Source organism: Panthera onca, chromosome D4 (assembly GCF_046562875.1).
Source record: "Panthera onca isolate mPanOnc1 chromosome D4, mPanOnc1 haplotype 2, whole genome shotgun sequence".
Lineage (NCBI taxonomy): Eukaryota > Metazoa > Chordata > Mammalia > Carnivora > Felidae > Panthera > Panthera onca.
Window position 1 is genome coordinate 63265181 of NC_138351.1, and position 22913 is coordinate 63288093.

The 22913-nt window shown below is 41.4% G+C and overlaps 1 protein-coding gene across 2 annotated transcripts in view; it reads left to right on the forward strand.

Moving 5' to 3' along the window:
* The first annotated feature begins 4798 nt into the window (after positions 1-4798).
* The window catches only part of TMEFF1 (transmembrane protein with EGF like and two follistatin like domains 1), an 87674-nt gene continuing 69559 nt past the window's right edge, over positions 4799-22913 (forward strand). The window contains exon 1 of one of the 2 annotated variants that reach the window (XM_078436643.2): positions 4799-5352. In XM_078436643.2, coding sequence (XP_078292769.2) covers positions 5157-5352 — 196 coding nt within the window. In that variant the 5' untranslated portion in view covers positions 4799-5156. The remainder of the gene's footprint in view (positions 5353-22913) is intronic. The other variant, XM_078436644.2, reaches the window with a different exon arrangement.

The window sequence follows — 22913 nt, forward strand, 5'->3', positions numbered from 1 at the left end:
CTCATGATGTTCCCTCTGCCTGGAACTTTCCCTCTTCACTTGGTTAACTTTACTCACCCTTTTTGTAAACCTCTGAACTTCCCCTTCATAGTATTTATCAACATTGTTGCAATTTCACTTAAAAATGTTTTTTTTTTGGGGGCGCCTGGGTGGCTCAGTTGGTTGGGTGTCCGACTTCGGCTCAGGTCATGATCTCACGGTCCGTGGGTTCGAGCCCCGTGTCGGGCTCTGTGCTGACAGCTCGGAGCCTGGAGCCTGTTTCAGATTCTGTGTCTCCCTCTCTCTGTGACCCTCCCCCGTTCATGCTCTGTCTCTCTCTGTCTCAAAAATAATAAAAAAACGTTAAAAAAATGTTTTTTTTTTTAATTTATCTTGAGAGACAGAAAGAGAGAGAGCGAGCAGGGTAGGGGCAGAGAGAGAGAGAGAGAGAGAGAGACAGAATCCCAAGCCAGTTCCATCGGCTCTGTCAGCACAGAGCTTGATGCCAGGCTTGATCTCACCCAGAGCGAGATCACAACCTGAGCTGAAATTGAAAGTCGGATGCTTAACTGATTGAGTCACCCAGGTGCTCCGCAATTTCACTTTTATTTGCATAATTGTTTAATATTTGACTGTAAACTTCATTAAGACAGGGACCAGGTCTGTTGTGCTCACCATTGTATTTTCAGGAATGAGAAGTAGGTCTTCAGTACAGACTTAATGAATGAATGAATGATTTCACTCTTTACTTAAAAAAAAATTTTTTTTTAAATGTTTTATTTATTTTTGAGACAGAGAGAGACAGAGCATGAGCAGGGGAGGGGCAGAGAGAGAAGGAAACACAGAATCTGAAGCAGGCTCTAGGCTCTGAGCTGTCAGCACAGAGCCCGACGCGGGGCTTGAACTCACAAACCACTCACAAACCGCAAGATCATGACCTGAGCCGAAGTCGGATGCTTAACCGACTGAGCCACCCAGGCACCCCTACTTTTTTTTTTTTAAAAAGGGTTGCTTTCTCTAGGAAGGGGAGTCCAATTTCTGAAGAGGGCCAGAGGTCAGCCCCAGGCTTGTGTCAGTGCTGTACCATAAATCATTTCAGTGTTTCTGGAGTGAGCTCAAGTGCTGTGACTCTCTCCTACTAGGGCCAATTTGTCTGTCCCAAATTGTCTCATTACCATTTATCAGGCCTTCATTATGCAGCTAGACCCTGCAGTGGGAGGTCCAGAAAAGCCCGAATTTTGGCCAGGCTGGGAGTGTGGAGTAGGATTTGCCATTTACTCCTACCCCCACCCTCATGCTCCATTTCAATCTAGTGTTTATCACACTGAGTTGTAATTGCTAATTTTCAGATGTCCTCCCCTCCTCCTCCTGAGACAGTGAGGCAGAATTATCTCTCACCCCTCAAGGCTACTGTGGTGCCTAGCACACAGCAGATGCTCACAAAGAATTCTTGAGGGAATGAGATGTTTTCCATGAGTGAAGCCTTATTGAGGACAAAAACCAACTCATAGGAGAGGGCACTACTTTTTGCCTTTTTTTTTTTTTTTTAATTTGAGCCCATAAATCCTTTTTTAAGTTAATTTGGGTTGGTTTTTCTGTTACTGGGAGCTGAAAACATTCTGACAGAGCATAAATAATGACATTCAAGTACAGGATTTCTGATAGATTATTTTTCAAAAATATTCACCCCATATTCACTCCCTCTCACTCACCTCCACAGAGTAGAGTTGCTTACTTGTTGTCTTTGGGTTCAGCTAGGAGACTCCACTGAGCCAGTGGAATTTTAACAGACAAGTGTAAGCAGGGGTGTGAAAAAAGCTTGCACAGTTGGGCTTCCCCTGCTGCACCACTGCCAACTCCATAAGAGTTCCTCCGGGTAGCTGCTTGCTGCTCCTTCAGCTGGGACCCCCAAAAGAATAATATTGGAGAAGATCAGAGTCAAGTTCAGCTAGACCTGCAGCTTGAAGCAGAGCCATTCAGCCAAGCCCAGTCTAGATTAATCAACCCCCAGATTTATGAGAAATGAATGTTTATTGTGGCACACTGCTAAGGTTTTATGGTTGTTTGTTATGGAGCCGTAACTGATCAAGTTTAGATCGGGGGTTTCCAAATTGGCAGTGCATGTGAGGTTCTAGAGAACTTTAATATAAATAAGGGATACTTGAATAACCCCCCCCCCCCCCCCCCACCCCCTGACTCCCAGCATGTCTGGAGTGGTGTTCAGAAATCTACTTTCTTTTAAAACTCTCTGGGTGGTTTTCATGTAGTGAGTCCCATACTCTTGCTACCTGACATTTTGGGGTCACCAATACTAAAGCACGTGACGGTTGTATTAGATGACCACTAAGATCTTTTTTTCCTGAGATTGGATAATTAAGGTCAGAGAAATCTTATTTCTGAAGTAGAGTCCTTTTTAATTTGACAACTTTTGAGAAATCTATGCTTAATTTTTCCTACCTAATTTGGAGGAAGGTGCAGATGTAAATTAATTTGTGATTTATGGCCACAGTGTTTTTGCTTTTTATTTAAGGGTTGTCTCCTCTTAGTTTTTATGCCTGAGCTATGGTTAGCAGTCAAATGAAAATTAAAGGCAGAATACAGGGGGTGAAAGAGCCAAGACAGAGGGCAAAAAAGAAGCATAGAAGAGGTCAAGATTAGCAGAGAAGCTATTGAGGGAATGGTCTGAGAAGGAGCCTTTAGCTAGCTGTGGCTTAGCAGTCAGGAACCTGGGATCATACCTGAACTGGAAGCCAGAAGCTGAATTTTCATTGTAACAATTGCTATGCCACTGCTAACAGTTCAGAGGTTTGAGGCAAGTCTTAACAAAATGTTAACAATATGAATTTATATAAAAAGTATGTTGAAAATACAATTTGAAAGAAAAGAGAGTTTTAAATTATAACAAAAATTTTCATTGAAAAAAAAATCAGACAAAACAGAAAAATATAAAAGACAAGGGCCACTCATAAGCCCAATAGTCACAGTTAATATATAGCTGTATATTCTTCTTGATTTCTTTCCTATGGATATGCGCACACACACATGTATATTTTAGAAATATAGGACTTTATTATACTCATCAGTAGCCTGCTGTTTTCCATGTCAGTAAACTATGATGTCAGTTAATCATCATAGTTAAAACTGCAAAATACTCCTGTGTACAAAGAGGCAGGATACTTTGTTTTCCAGATGGACATTTAGATTATATTTACTATTATAAAAAAGCTCTGATGAACATCCATATGCACATTTTTGAGTGCTTGTACAATTATTTCTTTAAAAAAATGTTTATTTTGACAGAGAGAACATGTGTGTGCGAGTGGGGGAGGGGCAGAGGGAGAGGAGAGAGAGAATTCCAAGCAGGGTTCACACTGTCAGTGCAGAGCCCCACTCGGGCTTGATGTCATGAACCATGAGATCATGACCTGAGTGGAAATCAAGAGTGGGGTGCTTAACCTACTGAGCCACCCAGATGCCCCATGTACAATTATTTCTTTTGGATAAATTCCAATACACAGAATTCCTAGGTTTAAAGGGTACACATATTTTAAAGGTTTTTGATATATAGTCTAATTGTCCTCCCCAAATGTATATATTAATAGTGCTAGGTTTTGTCAATTCTTTTAACTATTGTTAATCATCTTCAGGAAAAAAATCTTGTGGTTTTAATCTGCCTTTCATTACTAGTGGGTTTAAATATCTTTTCATATATTTACTGTATTTTATGTGAATAAGACAAGTCAGCTCCTCTTCTCATTTTTCTGTTGTGTCAACTTTTTCTTCTTGATTTATGTTCTTTCTATTAAGTACATTGTCTCTTATTCACATTGAAAACATTTCCCCTGATGTGTTTTTGCTTGTGGTGGCTTGTCCCACATGCTAAAAATTTTGAGTCATATTTATCAGTTTTTCAGTGAGACTAAGAAATTTCTTCTTAGGGGAGAAGCAGCATAGTCTATAAAAAAGTCAGAGACCTTCGAACAATTCACTCCATAATCTTACTACCTGAGGCTAAATCTCATCTATCATGATGTGATAGGGAGAGCACTGGATTGGGAGTCAGATCACCTTACCTCTCTGAGTCCCAACTTCCTCATCTGTGGAATGGGGATGAGAATGAAAACTCCCTTGTAGGGCTGTAAAAAAGAATTGGAGAGAATGTTCTGCTCGTAAAGGGCTTCGTCCAGGTCTTGCATATGGCAAATCTGCTCTCCACGTTGGCTATTAGGGGTGGGAGAGGGCAAAACAGATTTTTAAATTCAGTTGGTGTCTGTGGGAAAGGGTGGGGGTGAGGAGCCTAGAAATTTAGCCCATCTCTAGGAACTGCAGAGTTGGGGGTCGGAACTTGGGTTCCAATTCGCGTCCTGGCCATTTCTTGGTTTGTGACCTTGGACTAGTCACCTTCACCTCCCTGTGGCTCAGTTGCTTCACCTAGAAAATAGATGTATAATAGACCACCTGCCCTTCTTTCCCAGCCTGGCTGCTGAGCGAAGGAAATGCTTCAAAACCACTTGCAAAGGGCGGCAAAAATGTCTGTCAGGCTAATGCCTACGGAGCATCCCCGCGCCCGCCAGCTCCCCGCGGCCGGGCGGAGGAGCGCCTACGACCCCCGCCCTCGGCGCTCCCGCCCCGCCGCAGGAACAATAGCTCCCCCGGAGGCGGCGCCGGCCGCGGGCGGGGGCGGAGCTGCCGACGCGAGCGCTGGGGGTGTGCGCGGGGCGGGGTCGCAGCCACCCCTCCCGCCCGCGGCTCTGTCACGCGCCCCTCACCGGGCGGGCCGGGGTCTTTGTGACGCGGTGGCGACGGCCGCGGACACAAAGGGAAGGCGAGCGGCGAGTGAGGGGCTGGGTCTGCCCCCGCCCCGCGACCCCCGCCCGCCGCGCGCGCGCCCGTTCACGCCCCCAGCCTCGGTCTCCCCAACGCGGGCTCGCACCCTCGCGCGCACCCTCGCGCGCCCGCGACCCTCGCACGCGCCCGGACCCTCTGACTCCGTCCCGAGCGCGGCGGGCCGGGGCCTGGCGGGCGCTGCGGGTGGGACCGGGATGCTGAGGGGCTGCTCCCAGGCGCAGCGGCGCGGCTGCTAGGAGGCGCCGAGGCAGCGGCGGGGCTCCCGGTGCGCGGCTGGATGCCCCGGGCCTGCGGCTCCCTGCGCTTCCCGCCGTCCAGGGGCGCCAGTCATGGGCGCCGCGGCCGCTGAGGCGCCGCTCCGGCTGCCTGCCGCGCCCCCGCTCGCCTTCTGCTGCTACACGTCGGTGCTTCTGCTCTTCGCCTTCTCTCTGCCCGGGAGCCGCGCGTCCAACCAGCCCCCGGGTGGCGGCAGCGGCGGCGGCGGGGACTGTCCCGGCGGCAAAGGCAAGAGCATCAACTGCTCAGGTAGGAGCGGCCGGAGCCCGCCTCTGCGGCCCCTCCCTCCCTCCCTCGCCGCCGCTGCTGCTGCCCTCCCCGTCCCGGCGGCCGCGCTGGGAAAGGCCCGGGCCCGGGCTTCCCGGAGAGTGTGGCCGGAGGGTGAGCGAGGGCGGAGGGCAGGGCGCGAGCGTGAGGCGCGGGCTCGGGGCCCGGCGTTGGGCATGGGGAGTGGCCGTGAGTGCGACCATGTGTGTCGAGTGTCTGGGAGAGAGCGGCCCGGCCCGGCGTGCTCTGAGGTGGTGGGGACGGGACCCGGCGAGGCGGGGGAAGCCGGCCGGGGTTCCTGGTGTGACTGTAGGTGTGCACGCGGGAGCGCGTGTCTGTGTTGTGAAGGCACAGGGGAGGCAGCGAGCGTGTGTGTGTGTGTGTGTGTGTGTGTGTGAGAGAGAGAGACAGAGACAGAGACAGAGACGGTGAAGGACTGGGGGTGCCGAGCCTGAGGGCCAGGGGAGTGACCATGTGCTTTGGAGGTTCTTAGGACACTGGGGAGTGGTCGTGTGGGTAAAGGTAACGGGTGTCCCAGAGGACGTGGTTTGTAGAAGTGACTGTGTGTGTGTGTGTGTGTGTGTGTGCGCGCGCGCGCGCGCGCGCGTATGTCCTTTGGGTTTAGAGGTGGGCTCTGGGGGCTAGGAGTGACGGCGGGTCTGTGGATGTGAGCAGGAAAAAGTCCTGGGGCCCAGGAAGTGACCCTATGTTTTTATGCGCCTTGCGTGGGGCTCAGGGGTATACCCTGGGGTATGCATTGAGGAGAAAGGATGGGAGTCCCGGATTGAACCCCGTTAGTATCCTTCCAGAGGGAGGGAGCTAGGGAGTCATCCTGTGCAGGGTTTGGGTATTGTAAGAGGTAATTAGATCTCAGGAAGTGCCTCTGTGTGACCCTGGGTTTTTAAGGTGGTGTGGAAAGAGGGAACCGGCTCGGAGAGTATAGTCCTGTGCGAGTGTTTGTGTTCTGCTGGAGGGCCTGGAGATTGGCAGCTACGGGAGCAAGGGAGTGACCTCTCCCCTTCTCCAAGGCCGCCTGTCCCTCCCCCCCCCCCCCCCCCCCCAGCTCTTGGAAACAAAGAGCTTGCTGGGGGCTCTAATGGATAAGAATGGGGAGGAGGTATCTGAGCTGTAAAGTTCCTTCTTCCTTTCAAAAGGGGTCCCAGAGGAGCCCTGGGGCAAGGAGAAGCTTCCAGGTCTCATTTAGGAGTGGGTGGGTCTTCCTGGAGCTGGCCTAGCAGATGGTAGTGGTCCTCAGCCATGTCTTTCTAACTTACCCTTTTATCAATTCTCAATTCTCCACTTGTCTTCTTTAAACCACGGGGGTGGAAGAGGAGGAGTGGTGGGGGTGGGGAAGGGGGAGGAGGGGAAAGGAGGAAGGACTTCAGGCCACCTGGGATCTACTGGTCTGTCTGCTTGACAACCTTTGTACCTTTGGGCAATGGAAGGGGCATTGTTTCTGGGGGAGTGAGGAGGGAGTAGGAGGGCCTCAGCACAGATGCTGCCCTCCATGAAGAAAACCTTTGGCTTGCTGTTTAGATTTCAGGGTCTAAAATCTTTCAGTAATTTTCATAATGGTGTGTTTTATGTTGGGGATGGGATTTTGAGCACAGTAAACAATGGCATGTCCATTAAAAGCCTTTCCATCGTGTAATAACTTTAACTTTATTCTTCTAATGTTAAGTGGGATATGGGATAATGTTTAATAAATAATCACGCATTCATGGTTAAGAATAAAAACCATTTGTATATTAGAGTGCCTTTTTGTAGTAAATATTTGTTATCAAACTTGTAAGTGATCACACCATGTCAAAATATTTCACTGGCTAATGTGCAGTGATTATTTGTTCTTGCTAAGCTAATTTGTCCTTAGCAAAATAGTGTGTTGATGGATGTTTTTGTGTATGTATGTTTTCTAACTCTTTAGTGCAAAGTACAACTTTTAAGAAAGGAAGCAGAGGGCTGAAAACCCACATGGTGTAGGAAAAGGAGACAGATTTGGAGATCCTGACCCTTGCTAAGCAGCTGTGCTATTTGGAGCCAAGTTACTTAATTTTTAAAAATTTCCTCTTCTATTAAAAGACGGACTTGGATTTAATATCTAGCCTTCTTTCAAGGATTTATTGATATGTCAATAAATTAGGCTTATCAAATGAAATGTTTTCTAATGCTAAGATGCATTTGAATGACTCTGGGTCTAAAGCTAGAGTTTTAACTAAGTGATAATTTGTACATTCTTGTTATAACTATTTCTAGGATGAAAATCTGGGAGTGATTCATATGGAAAAAGATAATTTTTTTAAGGAGTATAGAAATCCAGTGTGGTTTTCTGCATCTATTAATGAATGAATGCATCTTGAGATTTTACATAGTTTTTTTTCCTAGTTGCTTTTGTTACCCAGGTATTTCCCCACATAAGCCGAAGTTTAGTCCTTCATAGATTTGAGTTTCAAAATCTAAATGCTGGTCTTGACTCCCTGTTAATTTTCATTTTGAATTTTGGATCATTTCAGTCTACTCTGACCTTTTGGAGCCTGATTCTGTCAGGTTGTTTGTCTTTTGGGTCACTCAGCATCATGGCCCTTGCACATCTGAAGACCAGGTCTGTGCTTTATTAAATTAATAGAAGATGTCTAGATCATGGGAAAACATACCACTCTGCGATTTTTTACTGGAGACTTCCTTTCAAATGGGTTGATGTTGATACATTAATCAACCAGATGTTCAATCGGCTATGCACGCTCCTGGTAGGGTTGAACAGATTTTTGAACTTCTGCTGTTCAACATTTTCTCATTTTGTTCACTAGCCTATTATTTAAAGATTCTGTCAGATCATCTTGTTAGAATCCGTTATGTATATGTATCATCCTCTGTTTTTCCCATTTTAGTGATCCTATCAAAAAGCAAATGTTGTATAGCCTGCCTTAGTAAAGAGCCCATAGTGGCTTTTTACTTTTTATTGTGTTCAAAAACTTACCTACACATTCTAGACTTTTTCAGGGGATACATGGCAAGTTTACCCACTGATGTTTTTCTGGATCGGCATTTCTCTTTTTTTGAAAACTGAGAGTTTTCTTCGTTTCTGGTCTTCTGGCATCTTGTCAGATCTAAAAGTTTTTCAGTGTCGTGGAGTGTAATTTGTTTATATCAGGATGCAAATTCTTTTGAACTAGCTCCATATTCTGTTACTGTCCTTTCTTCATTGCACTTACCTGAGATGTTAGCTTCCTTTTATCAGAGTTCTGCCCTTCCCAGTTTGAAGATCATGGTCCTTGATGAAGATTACCAAAGCAAAGAAGAAACTGAATGGGTTTGTATTTGTCCTTGTCATCTCTTGATTATTACAACATCTTCCCAAAGCAGTGGGCCTTTTGTTTATTTCTTCTTGTTCTAAACACACCTTTTTTTATTGTTCTCATGCCTCGAGTCTTCAATCATTCTGGACTTTATAATTGTTGCTTTGGTCTTCTATTTTTTTTATTTGTACTTATTCTTTGAAAATTTAACTTAATCAGAAATTTCCCTGTTCATCCAAAGAGAAGAAAGTTGGGAAATACATGATTTATGTGAAGAAAGATGAATTTTGAACCTGAGAGACCAGGTGACCTTAGACATGGCATTCTTTTCTTATTTGCAACATGAAGATAATGATGGTTCTTTTTGACTCTAGGGTGTTTGAGAAGAACAGATGAGGCCAAATATGAGCATTTTTGTCTTAAGGAACGTGGTTAAAGGAGTGGAAAAACATACTGAGAGACCAATAAGTGGCATTTGGTGATAGATAAAAGGTAGAGAATTTGGATTGGGTTTAAAAAATGTCACAGAAGTTAGAAGTGGGTCCTCTGGATTGTGATATGGTGGTAAGGATGCTATGAATGGATGGTGTAAACTTCATATTAAGAGACATGCCTTGTTAGTGGCAATTCAGGATTTTGGGGCCAAAAAGTGAGTTTTTTCAATCTGTTTGGAATCTTCTAGATCTCTGGTATGTAATATGTGGGTATTTAATAATTTATTTATTGAACTTGATTGAATACCAGCTTAAGGTACTCTACTATGCTAGATGTTAAGGGAAATAAATGAGAGGCCATCCCCACCTTCAGGGGCTTTATATTCTAACAGAGGTAGTTAGTTAGCCTCTTATAAATCTATGTGAAGAAATTTCTATTTTATACATCCGGACTTTCTCTCCTACCCCAGTTAATAAGCTGTTTATTGAACACTGACAGCAATGGGATTTTTTAAAAGATACACAGTTAAATATATTCACAAAGTTGTACAACCATCATGATTATCTAATGACAGAACATATTCATCACCTCAAAAAGAAAACCTTTGCTCCATGTTCCTTTCTTTCCACAACCCCTGACAAATGCTAATCTACTCCGTCTCTATGGATTTGCCTGTTTTGGACATTGCATTTAAATGGAATTATATAATATATGGCCTTTTGTGATTGTCTTCTTTCACTTAGGATAATATTTTCAAGGTTCATCCGTGTTGTAGCATGTATCAGAACTTCAATGCTTTTTTTTTTCTTTTTTTTTTACAAAATCTTCGAGTCTTTATAGCATTTTATTTTTTTAATTTACATCCAAGTTAGTTAGCATATAGTGCAACAATTATTTCAGGAGTAGATTCCTTAATGCCCCTTACCCATTGAGCCCATTCCCTCCCTGACAACCCCTCCAGTAACCCTCTGTTTGTTCTCTATACTTAAGAGTCTTTTATGTTTTGTCCCCTTCTGTGTTTTTATATTATTTTTGCTTCCCTTCCCATGTGTTCATCTGTTCTGTATCTTAAAGTCCTCACATGAGTGAAGTCATATGATATTTATCTTTCGGAACTTAAATGCTTTTTATGGTTGAGTAATATTCCATTGTATGGATACATACTACATTTTGTTTATCCATTCATCAGTTGAGGGACACTTGAGCTGTTACCACTTTTCATCAATTATGGACAATGCTGCTATGAACATTCATGTAGAAGTTTTTGTGTGGACATATAGTTTTCAATTCTCGTGAGTGTATACCTAGAAATAGAATTTCTGAATCACCTGATAACTCCATGTTTAACATTTTGAGGAACTCCCAACCTGTTTTCTAAAGCAGCTGTACCATTTTACATTTTCACCAGCAATGTGTGAATGTACCAGTTTCCCCATATCCTGGCCAACATTTGTTACTGTCTTTTTGATTATAGTCAACCTTGTGGGTGTGAAGTTGTATATCAACGTGGTTTTGATTTACATTTCCCTAACAACTAATGACGTTGAGCACATTTTCATGTACTTATTGGCTATTTATATATCTTGTTTGGAGAAATGTCTATTCAGATACTTTGCCGGTCTTGATTTTAACTTTCTGGATTACACATTCCCTTAGTAAACCATTCTAATCAATTCCCACAACACACAGATGCTCAGGCTGGTAGATTAACTCTAGTTTGCCCATGTATCATTTATTTCTTTGCTTACCAAGAAAGAGTCAGTTGTGTTTGTTTTCAAATTTATTTATACCAGTGGTCCTTTGAGTATAAATTAATAAAAATCGCTCAGATTGGTGCAATATAAATGTAAAATGTTGTTTTTTATGAAATACTTCAGAAAGAGTTGATAAAGGTGAGAGGCTGAGAGAATTACCTTTCAGTGAATTTGACTGTGGTCAAGACAACTGAAACAGATTGGGGAAATCTTACAAATCTCTGGAAGGATTCTGCTCCTACAAAATTTTGCAGGTATTTTTAAGTCTCCCTTTTACTTTAAAGGAAGGGAAAGTGGACATTATAGATAGTAGATTATGGGTGTGGCTTATCCAAGAAAGGAGGGAACAGCATTTTGTAGACCCAAAGGTTTTGGTGCTACATAGGAAAATGAATAAATGTTTATATGTGTGAAGTTAAAAACAGTTAAAATGTTTAATTTTTAACAGTTAAAGTATGTCTTATTTTTAAATGATTTTCTCCTTTACAAGACTTTTGATTAATTGATCAGCAACCACTCATATATGTTTGAAAGGAGTTTTCACTGTACAAGTGTTCTAAGAAAGGTAGTAGTACAGTGTTGAGGGCATGAATAATTCTGATTTGAAGGAATCAAAAAACAGTCTTCCCAAGTAAATGGCACTCAGTTGGGCCCTATAGTCCCAAGCTGAGTAGAATGTCAGCTTGAAACACTAGGCACACTTTTGCCCGAGGCCTTTGCTGTTGATATTCTTCGCTTGGAAACTTCTTGTCCCAATTATTTATCCCCTCAGCTCCTTCAGGTGTTTAATGTCACTTTCAAAATGATGCGTTAAAATTGAATCTTTTTCCTTCTTCCATCCCCTCTGCCCCTTTCCCACCTTAATCTTTCTTAATGTTTTTTTCTTGTGCCAAAGCACCCTTTCCTGTGTGACTTAACTATACATGTTATTATCTGTCTGCTCTGTGTAGCTCCATGAGGGCAGGGGTTTTTCTTTGTTTTGTTCACGGCTATATTGACTGTACCTAGTTAAGGGCCCCTTATATATTTACTTGTAGAATGAATTAATAACTGAATAACACAGAAACTGAGGAAATCTGGGAAGGGTAGGTGTTCTAGGCCGTGGGAATGGTGATAGAAAAGATGGGGAAGCAAAGGGAATATTTTGAGATACTGAAGTGTGGGGATTAAGGCAGGAGATGAGTTGCACATTGCCACATTAGTGGAAGGCCTTGAAGGCTGAGCTGAAGGTTTGGTACTTGCCTTGAAGACAGAGGGAAACTTACAGGATTTGAGGGACATCGTGGTTTTACTTTATTTATTTTTTAAAGTTTATTTATTTATTTTGAGAGAGCGTGAGCACGTGTGAGTGGGGGAGGGGCTGAGAGAGAGGGAGAGAGAGAGAGAGAGAGAATCCATGCAGGCTTCAAGCTATCAGTGCAGAGCCCGACTCCGGGCTGGAACTCACAAACCTTAAGATCATGTCCTGAGCTGAAACCAAGAGTCTGAAGCTTAATCAACTGAACCACCGAGGTGCCCCTAGACTATTTGTTTTTATAAATATTCACCCACTTAAATGGGTGTAATTAAATGAAGTAATTATGATATTTGTGTTACCCTCCATCATCATCATATAGCCTTCTTTTTGGCTATTATGAATACTGTGAACATTCATATACAGATTTATGTGTGGACATATGTTTTCAGTTCTCTTGGGTTTATAACTAGGAGTAGAATTGCTGGGTCATTTGGTAAACCCTATGTTGAACATTTGAGGACCTGACAAATTGTTTTCCATAGTGGCTGTGCCGTTTTACATTTTCTCCAGCAATGTGTGAGGGTTCCAGTTTCTCCATATCCTGCTCAACACTTGTTACTGTCTTTTTTTATTATACCCTACCATTTTCTTTTTAGTTCATTTCTTTAATCCCTCATTTCCCCTGTATATGTAGTTTCTTTAATGGAATTTTAAATTCTCAGTTTCTTTTAAGCTGGATTGGGAGATAATGTCAACCCATTTATCCTCTTCCTCCCCCTCCTCCCCCTTTTTTTCCTTGTTGGAAACATTGTTTTAACAGAGCTATTTTCGTTATTCCTACAATTAGTTCCATTATTAGCTTCTCTCATGGGATAAATGAGGCATTTAGGAGTTGGCATACATTCTCTTCTCATGCACTTTGAAATTCTGTTTGAATCTTAAAATTCCCTCAGTATTTGCTTTTAGTTTATTAGATGCTTTACTGTTAATCCTTTGTTACTATTTGAATATATTTCTTTTTTACAGGTGTCATGTATTTTTCATGGCTCAGCTGTTTCATCATTTTTTGAAAAGTCATTTCAGGTTCTGAAGTTCTTAATACATTCTTCTGCCTTCAGAAACTTTGACAGGTATTATGTTTTCAACCATAGCTCCATTTCTCTTATTTTTGTGCAGATATTCTGAGTTTTCTTTTCCATGGTTAAAAAGAAAGAAAAACCCATCTTTTTTGTTGCTGTTGTTGTTACAAAGGCAGCATTTATTGGATGTTAAACACATGAGGAATACGGAAAGATATAAAGAAGAAATCTGTGATGATTGCCATTCTCCTGTATAATATTTTAATGTTTATACTGAAATTGTTTCATTTTATACCAGAAAAAATTTGAACTTTTCTCTCGATTTCCCCTATTTGCTTTGCCATTTTTATGTTAACCTGGAGATCTTGTTCACAGGTCGGATCACTTTTTCGAATTTTTAAGTTCAGTTTATTTTGCATGGTCAGCTTTCATCTAATACTGCTTTGCAAGTATTATCTAAATAGATATCTATCCATGTCTAAACTGCTGATATTTCTTTATCAGTTCGGTTTATAGCCTAAATGATACGTTTAGATTCCCCATTGTTCACAAGACACTTTAGTCTGTGTTTAGTGTCCTGTGTTTGGTTTTTCATACTTTTTCTCTTTGAAGTGGTTTAACGTATTTTTTTAGGTGGTGCTGTATGTTTACCATTATTGTTCCCTTCTTCAAGTTCAGATCATAAGCATTTCCTAATTACAATTAGACCTAGTTGTGTGTGTGTGTTTTTTAATTTTGTAAATTATTTATTTATTTTTTAAATTGTTATCATTTCTTTTTAAAAAATATTTTTATTTTTAATTTACTTTTGAGAGAGAGAGTGTAGGGATAGGGGGACAGAGGATCCAAAGCGGGCTCTGTGCTGACCACCCAATGCAGGGCTCAAACTCATGAACTCGTGAGATCATAATTTGAGCCAAAGTTGGACACTTAACCGACTGAGCCTCCCACGTACCCCTGTGTGTGTGAGTTTTTAATTCTTCACTATTTTACAACAGTTTTTTGAATTTTAAGGTTGTGATTGTGTCGTTTTAAGGTTTTGGTTCAGCGCTTGGGTATCTCAGTCTGTTGAGCATCTGACTCGTGATTTTGACTCAGGCCGTGATCCCAGGGTGATGCTGAGCGCGGAGCCTGCTTAAGATTCTTTCCCTCTGCCCCCCCTCCCCCCCCCTTTCTCTAAAATAAAAGCTAAAAAAATGTTTAAAAAAAAAAGTTTTGGTTTTGGTTGTTTCACCTAAAGAGGAAAAGTATCCTGTATAGTTTCCATTTCTCTTTTGTAAAGATCTCATTTACTCTTTGCAATCCAATGAGGGATTGTTAATACCCATTTTTACTTAAGGGAACCGAGATTTGTGAGAGAGATTTATTTAGTGCTTGGCCAATATCATATAGTTATTTTATCAAATAATTGGAACTCCAAGTCTGGAGCTCTTCTTAATGCAGCAGAGTTTTGTGAAGTCTTTTTTAAATGCACTTTTAAAATAATGTCAGATTCCCCAGTGCCAACTTTTAGCTTGTTTTATAGATTTTTGTCTTTGTGGGTGACTTCCCTGGATTCTGGCTACTGCCTATTCCACTTAGTGTTGTAGACACTAAGGAATAGTGGTTGAAAATTGAGCCAGAGGGGGATATTGTTGTGTTTAGATTTATTTATTGATATTTATTGATAAAAAAACTTTGATGGAGGAAATGTGTTAATTGTACCTACAAAAATCTTAAAATACATATGTAAACATGTACATGTTGTAAAATCTAAATTGGATTGATTATAGCTCTGTATAGTTTTACAACCTGCTTTTCTTCACTTCACAGTGGATCTTGGTCTTTGGATATCAGTGTATATGTTTCTAGTATCTACCTTAATGGCCACGTAGTATTTCATTAATAGTTTATTTAACTAATTTCCAACAGATGGATGCTTAGGCGGTTTTCTACTTTGCTGTTATAAAAAATGCTGCTGTTAACAATCACCTATGCATTCATTTTTGTATGTTTTTCTTCTATCCCTGTTATAATTTCCTAGAAATAGAATTGTTTAGTTAAAGGGTAAAGATTATTAAAACTTCATTGTTTATTGCCGCATTATTCTGTGAGAGGTTCTACCAATTCACACTTAAAAAAAATTTTTTTTTTAATGTTTACCTTTGAGAGAGAGAGAGAGAGCGCACACAAGCAGGGCAGGGGGAGAGAGAGGGAGACACAGAATCTGTAGCAGGCTCCAGGGTCTGAGCTGTCAGCACAGAGCCCCACGCGGGCCTCGAACCCATGAACCATGAGATCATGACCTGAGCCAAAGTCAGACGCTTAACCAGTTGAGCCACCCAGGTGCCCCCAATTTACACTCTTACAGTTGGTTTGAGCGCTCATTTTCCATACCTTCTCCAGCAATGGTGTAAAAAATTAAAAAACAAACAAAAAAAAGCTAATAGTATAGCACTTATGATGTGTCATGCACTGCTTTGGGTGCTTTCCGTATCTTTATTTAATTCTTTGCCAACATTATGAGATAGGTACTTTTATTATCCCCATTTTACAGATGAGAGAATAGAGAGTGGTAAATTACTAAGGTTACAGAGCTGATAAGTGTAGAGCCAGGGTATTGATCTTGGTGGTGGGTCCTAGGGTCCGTTTCTTAAACATCAAATTATAATCCCTGTTCATTTCTGTTTGTTTCCTTTTTTTTCACAGTTTAATAAGATTGTTTTATCTGATTATAAAAATTATTTTTGTTTTTTATTGAAATATAATTCATATAACTTAAAGTTTACTGTTTTGAAGTATACAATTCAGTGTTGTTTTTTTTTTTTTTTTGAGAGAGAGAGAGACAGATTGTGAATGAGGGAGAGGTGGAGAGAGAGGGAGACACAGAATCCGAAGCAGGCTCTAGGTTCCATGCCGTCAGCACAGAGCCTGACATGGGGCTTGAACCCATGAACCGTGGGATCATGACCTGAGCCGAAGTCGGAGGCTTAACTGACTGAGCCACCCAGGTGCCCCAATTCAGTGGTTTTTAACATATTTAATATGTTGTGTAACCATCACTACTACCTACTCTGTAATTATAGAACATTTCCATCACCCCAAAAAGAATTTCCATGCCTATTAACAGTCAACCCCAACACCTCTCTGCCCCCATCCTCTGCAACCATGTAGAGACTTTGTGTCTGTATGGATTTACTTATCCTGGACATTTCATATAAATGGAATCATACAACATGTGGCCCTATGTGCCTGGCTTTGTTCACTTAACATAATTTTTCAAGAGTCTTACACGCACATATTTGTTTTATCTGATTAATTTTTTTAAAGTTTATTTTGAGAGAGAGAGAGTGAGCGCTCAAGCACACATGAGTACGAGTGGGGGAGGGACAGAGAGAAAGGAGACAGAGAATCCTAAGCAGGCTCCACGCTGTCGTTCCATGCTGTCAGCGCAGAGCCTGATGGGAGGCTCAAACTCACCAACAGTGAGATCATGACCTGAGCCGAGGTCAAGAGCAGGATGCTTAACCAACCGAGCCACCCAGATGCCCCTCTTTTGTCTGATTTAAAAAGTAATACAAGTTCATTCTGAAACTCAGACAATTCAGAAAAATACAGAATAAAGAAGAAAGTTCAAATTCCACCAAGTGATAACTGTGGCTTGTATTTACATGTATATACCTTTCAGATTTTTGTATATAGGCATTATAAATTAGTTTGTGACATACATTTAAAAAAGTCTGCCTTTAAGAAAAATTTACTGTGTTATGTCAGGAAATGGGGAGATTCTTCATCATTCTTTTTAATAACTACAATGTAATAGTTTTTAGATCCACAAGAGGGAAAACTCACACAAGTTTGCCAAGCTAGTCAGAAAAAGAAATAGGAGAGAGTATTGCAGTTTGGGATCTGTGGTTAGTACTGGGTAGGGCTGGGAAGACCCTGAGTATCTAATACCCAGCTTGAGATCTGGATTTTTTGTTCTTTCTGATCCTGCAATAGACAGTCCTTCCCATCATTGCCAGAAGCAGAGGCATTTAGAATTGAGGCAGCAGGGAATGATTTTAGGTGTTGGGTGGAGGATTGACACTTTCAACGTGGTGCTTAACAAAGGGTAGTTTGGCAGTAGTGTGTAGAACGGGATGAAAAATATCAGAGTCAATTAATTGGGTGGCATATGTAAAATTTTTTTTGTTAAATATAGCTTAGAGAAGTTTTTTTTTTTTTTTTTCAACATTTTTTATTTATTTTTGGGACAGAGAGAGACAGAGCATGAACGGGGGAGGGGCAGAGAGAGAGGGAGACACAGAATCGGAAACAGGCTCCAGGCTCCCAGCCATCAGCCCAGAGCCTGACGCGGGGCTCGAACTCACGGACCGCGAGATCGTGACCTGGCTGAAGTCGGACGCTTAACCGACTGCGCCACCCAGGCGCCCCATAGCTTAGAGAAGTTTTAGTCATCTCTACTGTTAGTGCTTTTTAGTATTAATGTAAACTACTTTTGGATTTGTATCATGAAATACTAAGTTTATTTTCCCTCATATCTTTATCATAGGGGATAACTAATATAATATGGTTAATTTAATAAACAAGTTGAAGAGAGTTTAATTCCTAATTCATCTTATTTGCTTGGACAAAAGCCATCATTTACTAAACTTACTGTTTGATTTTTACCCTGAAATGTATTTTCAGTGATTTGTGTCATTAAAGGTGTTCCTTAGATTGGTCTGGAGAAAGAAAGACAGAACATTTTTTGTTGTTTACCTACTTGTTCTAGGCATTGTTGCTTTTAGTACATATCTAATCATTATAATATCTAGGAAAGAGAAGGTGTTATTATTCTAAGAGGTGAAGAGCTAGCATGTGAACCTGGCCCTTGTTGACATACAAACTAGTGCTTTGTCCATTATATAGGCAACCTCTCTTTGGGGCTGTGTTTGGAATCACATTGAGTTTTTTCCCCTATTAAGTATAACCAATATAGAAACTTAAAAAGAAGGGAAAATAATCTATTGCTCAACTGGTACAAAGACAGTACCTTTACCATTTTGTTTTTTTCTGGCTGGGTTTTCCTATATGTGTTTTTTACACAATTATGGTCCATGTGTTGTCTTCTGCTTTTTCACTTGACATTTATAAGCATATTTCCATAGTGCCACATAATATATGCAGCCTTTTAAATAGCTCTATAATATTCCATGGCTGTACCACACCACTTCCTGGTGCAGGGTGTTTTAAATATTTAAATATTTCAGATATTTCTGCTGTTTTCAGTGTGGATATTGTGGACTTTGTCAGAGACTTTCTCATCAACAGTTGGATACAGGGTCAGGAACACGCCTGCCTTGTTTTGGCAGTGAAACCATCCAGCAGGATGTCTAGTCAGATTGGATTGGTGTGTGTTTCTAAAAAAAAGGGGGGGGGGGAAGGTTTTCTCGAACACTGTTAACATATAGACATGTGTATAAACCCCTTGAAATGAGGTTATTCTTTTTTTTTTTTTTTTTTAAATTTTTTTTTTTTCAACGTTTTTTATTTATTTTTGGGACAGAGAGAGACAGAGCATGAACGGGGGAGGGGCAGAGAGAGAGGGAGACACAGAATCGGAAACAGGCTCCAGGCTCCGAGCCATCAGCCCAGAGCCCGACGCGGGGCTCGAACTCACAGACCGCGAGATCGTGACCTGGCTGAAGTCGGACGCTTAACCGACTGCGCCACCCAGGCGCCCCAAAATGAGGTTATTCTTAAGAAGAACAAGGTAAAGAGTTTCAACATGTCCTGTAGGGAGTCAATAAGAAATTAACTGGAGATGAACTAAAGATTCCCACATGTTGATGAATACTTTGCATTCATTATAGGACGTTCCCCCTGCAGTGCTCTGAGGACTGGCAGTGACAGGTGAGATGGCTTTAATAAGGTTGGGGAAAAGCAGGTTTGAAGACTTGAAGTGGTGTAAGTGAGATGAGAATGCTCAGAGAAAAGAAGCAAGACAGGACACAGTGGGATGGCTAAGGGCAGGACATTTTTATACATAGTAGGAATCCTCTTGTCCTGGTGCCTTAAGATTCTTGTAAGTTAGTTGGTTAATCAAGAAAGTCATTTAAGGGGCGCCTGGGTGGCCCAGTTGGTTAAGTGTCCGACTTCAGCTCAGGTCATGATCTCACAGTTCGTGGGTTCGAGCCCTGCGATGGGCTGTGTGCTGACAGCTCAGAGCCTGGAGCCTGCTTCAGATTCTGTGTCTCCCTCTCTCTCTGCCCCTCCCATGCTCATGCTCATGCTCATGCTCTGTCTCTCAATAATAAATCAAAGTTAAAAAAAAAAAAAAAAAAAGAAAGTCATTTAAGATGGGAGTCACAAAAATGATTTATAAATGTGTGTAGCATTTTATGTGAACCTAAAAATATACATACATTTATCACTTTTTAAATTTTAATTTTATTAATGTTTTATTTATTTTTGAGAGAGTGTATGCAGCAGGGGAGGGGCCAAGGGAGAGTGGGATAAGAGGATCTGAAGCGGGCTTTGCATTGAGAGCATAGAGCTGGATGCGGGGCTTGAATCCACGAATCATGATATCATGATCTGAGCCAAAGTTGGACGCTAAACTGACTGAGCCACCCGGTGTCCCTGGAGGCAATATATTTAGGTCCCTCTATTGAAATGAAAAATAGCCATGGTCAATGAGAAAGAATGAAATCTGGCCATTTGCAGCAGTGTGGATGGAACTGGAGGGTATTAAGCTAAGTGAAATAAGTCAGGCAGAGAAAGACATAACCATATGTTTTCACTCATATGTAGATCCTGAGAAACATAACAGAAGACTATGGGGGGAGGGGGAGGGGAAAAGTTACAGAGAGGGAGGGAGGCAAACCATAAGAGACTGTTAAGTACTGAGAACAAACTGAGGATTGGTGGGAGTGGGGGAGAGCGGAAAGTGGGTGATGGGCACTGAGGAGGGCACTTGTTGGGATGAGCACTGAATGTTGTATGGAAACCAATTTGACAATATATTTAATATAAAAAAAATAACCATGGTAATGTGCAGAGGTCTTGGAGGTTGCTGCTTATTTGACTTAATTTTCTTTATAGTGAAGAGAATGAAACATAAAGCCTTTAATCAAGGCTTTGGTCATCTTTGATAGTGGTTCTCAGTGGATGGTAATTTTCTCCCCAGTGGACATTTGATAATGTCTGAAGACATTTTTGGTTGTTACAGCTGGGATAGTCCTGCTGGTATCTAGTGGGTAGAGGGCAGAAATGTTGCTAAACATCCTCCAGTGAACAGGATAGCCCCATGCATCAAAGAATTATCTTCCCCAAGATGTCAGTAGTGCTGAGGTTGAGAAGCCCTGAATTCTATCATAACATCTTGCAAGGTTTGTTCACTTTTGGCTCTCCATTGGTGTTAGCTATCTTATAAGATTCCCTTCTGTTTAATGGAGTGGTGGTAGAAAAGTCCTATCATTCTGGAGGGCTAAGGGGGTCCATTTTTTAATTAAAAAAATTTTTTTTACATTTATTTATTTTTGAGAGACAGAGAGAGAGAGAGCATGAGCAGGGGAGGGGCAGAGAGAGGGGGAGACAAAGAATCTGAAGCAGGCTCCAGGCTCTGAGCTGTCAGCACAGAGCCTGACGGGGAGCCCACGAGCTGTGAGATCGTGACCTGAGCTGAAGTTGGATGCTCAACCAACTGAGCTACCCAGGTGCCCTCTAAGGGGTCCATTTTGAACTGTAACCTGAACCTAGTTAGCGCTGCCAAAAGTTGGGGATTTTGGCTGCTCAGGTTCAGAGTGAGTAGGGTTCCTTTCTCTAGTGTTTGTGGTTTCCCAGCTTTGAGATCTTAATGAAAATTGAGACAGACTTTTTGTTTCTTTCTTTGTTTTTCTGAGAGAAGTTTTATATTTAGAGAATTGTGTGATGGGCACATTTGCAACCAGAGCAAAATATTTTTGTTTTGAGCCACTTTTCTGAGTGCTTCTTTGTGTAAAATATTTCTGTTTGGAGAATTGATTTTTGAGGGCCTTAGTAATGGCTCATCTATTTTGCTGAATTTCCATTTTGGGTTCAGGAAGGCAGCTATGTAATCATCATCATCATTGACAGGTAGTAGAGTGCCCTCTTGATGCCTGGTATTGTACAGAATACTTGAAAAGAAGTAACATTCAGAAGATGATCCCAAAATAGAATTCCTTCTGTACTGAGTTTGAGCTAAGGCATTGGTTCTCAAATTTGTGATAGAAATTGGAATAGCAGGAAGTCATGTTCATGATAAATTAATTTTATCATGTGGACTGGAATGTACCACCAAATTATTTAAGATTTTGGCTTAGAAATATCTATCTTAATTAAATTTATATGCAGTCATTATGTCAGGATTATGTTTTACTACATGTATCAGTGACCTGACCAATGGTGGCTTAAATGATAAGGGCTTTATTTATTTATGTGTTTATTTCCTATGACAGTAAGTCTGGATGGGTGAAATCCAGGGGAGGTGTGGTGATTTTATAATTCTCTCTTTCCACACTCTTGCTCCTGTCCTTCTGGTCTACCATCTTTAGCTTGTAGCTTTCATCATCATATATGTAAGATGGCTGCTACAATCTTAGGCAAGGGTTTTACTCTCCAGGCAGGACAAAGAATGGAAGAATGAAGGAGGAAGGGACAGTGCTTACATATGGAACTATGGTACATTGCAAGGGGGTCTGGGATATACAGATTATTTAGCTGAGCATCTTGCTTCCTTGAACAAAGTTGGGGTTCTTTTACAAAGTAAGAGTAGATCCAGGGTAGGCAATTAGCTGTGACTGCCACAATAACAAAACAACTTAAAATGCACATTCATGAGCTTGTGTTCTCATAAAACACTGTTGGAGTTTTGTTTATTAATATTCTTTATTTGAGGAATATTGGTTTTGTTGACAACTATCAAGGAAGTAATCTCAGATATTGAAGGTTTAAGAAATATGTGAAAAACTTTTAAAATGAGAAAATTCTTTTCATTGACTTTTTTCCCCTTGCAAATGAGAAAATGAAACTCTTACTTGATTTTAATGTACATTAAATGTATATTTAAAGTACAATGTAATCTAAGAGAGCAGTTTTCATAAGGACCATGGTTTGGGAACCGCTGGTATTCATATTTATGTGTACGGTTTACTTATTTGTGTCTCTACTTTCACTTATATTGTTTTCCTAGATAAGAACATTCTCTTTCAGTATTGTATGGTGTGGGCAATTAAAACATTATTTATTAAAAAAAATTTTTTTTAAATGTTTATTTTCGAGATGGAGAGAGAGACACACAGAGTGCAAGTGGGGGAAGGGCAGAGAGAGAGAGGGAGACACAGAATCCGCAGGAGGCTCCAGGCTCCGAGCTGTCAGCACAGAACCTGACATGGGGCTCCAACTCAAAAAATGCAAGATCATGACCTGAGCCTAAGTCAGATGCTCAATTGACTGAGCCACCTAGGCGCCCCGAAAACATTCTTTATTTTTAAATGTTGTTTCTAAATTCTGTGTAATGATCCTGTATTGTTTTTTTTTTTAAGTTTATTTATTTATCTTGAGAGAGAGAGAGAGTGCACACACTAGTGGGGGAGGGACAGAAAGAAAGGGGGGGCGGAGAGAGAGAGAGAGAATGAGAATATCCCAAGCAGGCTCTGCACTGTCAGCACAGAGCCCATTGCAGGGCTCAAACTCATGAACCACAAGCTCATGACCTGAACTGAAATCAGATGCTTAACTGACTGAGCCACGCAGGTAC